Below are 1,521 nucleotides of genomic sequence, written 5' to 3'. Positions count from 1 at the left end.
TAAACTTTAAACACAAGACTTAAACAGTTCATAATAATGTGCACACCACATACATTACCATTGTTGGGCTCTGAGCGCCGCTGTTGATACATCACTGACTTACTGTCTAAATAATCTGTGCAGCGGTCCACCCCTTTAATTCATTTCAGTGTTTCACTGCTTGGAAAGAAGACGGTCTGGCCGCCACGTTTAAAGTGCAGCGTTTTCCGTGGAATTTCGCTGCAATAAAATACCATTGCGTTTTAAATTTATGGATTTAAATACATCAGTTTTAAATTGAAAGGATTACTGCGTCTCTTCCTCTGGATTCATGATGGCTTCTATGCGGATAACTGCTCGCAGAGGCCGATGGCAAGCACTGTTTGTCATTCTTTGTCTTTTCAAGCTGAGCTCAGTGACTGGACAGGCTCGGTATTCCGTACCGGAGGAGCAGGCAGAAGGCTCTTTTGTTGGAAACATTGCTAGAGATTTAGGTTTGGATGTGGCGAGGCTCATATCAGGCAAAGCTCGTATTATTACAAAGGGCAGCCGACAGTACGTTGATTTAAACCGAGACAAAGGCACTCTTGTTATTAAAGAGCGAATCGACCGAGAAGAACTGTGTGGAAAGACGACGCCCTGTAGCTTTAGTTTCGAGGTCATTTTAGAGAATCCAATCCAGCTTTATCGGGTGACGGTGGAGGTAACAGACATAAACGATAACAGTCCGTCGTTCCCAAAGGATGAAATCAATTTGAAAATTGTTGAAAGTGCTGCACTAGGGACTCGTTTCACTTTGGTGAGTGCTGATGACCCTGATGTTGGTGTTAATGATATTCAAAAATACAATCTTAAACCGTCAGACAATTTCAAATTGGAGGTACAGAGCCAGCCTAATGGAGGAACATTTATCGAAATGGTTTTACAAAACCCGTTAGACCGAGAAAAAGTGGAGACTCACACACTCGTGCTGATTGCTTCAGATGGAGGTGAGCCGCATAGATCAGGGACAGTGCGTATTCATATCACTGTGCTGGATGCTAACGATAACGCGCCAGTTTGTAGCCAGCCTGTTTATAAAGCAGATGTGAAGGAGAATTCTCCTGAAGGAACTGTGGTAACCACTGTTAGTGCAAATGACCCAGATAAAGGAGTTAATGGAGAGGTAACGTATTCTGTCCCTCATATCTCCAAAGATGCAAAGCAGCTGTTTGAAGTGAATGTTAAAACTGGAGAGATTAAAGTTGCAGGTAAACTGGATTTTGAAAAATCTAAGACTTATCAATTAAATGTCCAGGCTAGTGACCACGGGGGGTTTTCAGATACTTGCAAAGTTATTATTCAAATAATGGACGAAAATGACAACTTGCCTACAATACAGCTTATGTCATTTTCTAACTCGATAGCGGAGGATTCTCCTCCAGGTACAACTATAGCTGTTCTTAACGTCGATGACGAAGACTCTGATGGTAACGGTGTTGTCAAGTGCTCCATTAACTCTGATGTACCTTTTAAAATTGAGTCTTCATTAACAGGATATTA

At 41.9% G+C, this 1,521-nt stretch overlaps 1 protein-coding gene across 1 annotated transcript; it reads left to right on the top strand.

Annotated features, from left to right (window-relative positions):
- Positions 1-313: 313 nt before the first annotated feature.
- LOC123965008 (protocadherin gamma-A11-like) lies at positions 314-1,501 on the top strand (the record flags this gene model as incomplete). The annotated part of the gene is made up of 1 exon (XM_046041616.1): positions 314-1,501. A coding segment is annotated over exon 1 (1,188 nt), but the record flags the coding sequence as incomplete, so codon positions are not given.
- Between the last annotated feature and the right edge of the window lie 20 nt (positions 1,502-1,521).

This window comes from Micropterus dolomieu, unplaced genomic scaffold (genome assembly GCF_021292245.1).
Source record: "Micropterus dolomieu isolate WLL.071019.BEF.003 ecotype Adirondacks unplaced genomic scaffold, ASM2129224v1 contig_7906, whole genome shotgun sequence".
Taxonomy (NCBI): domain Eukaryota; kingdom Metazoa; phylum Chordata; class Actinopteri; order Centrarchiformes; family Centrarchidae; genus Micropterus; species Micropterus dolomieu.
Note: the sequence above shows the minus strand (reverse complement) of the source record. Positions and strands in the feature narration are given on the sequence as shown.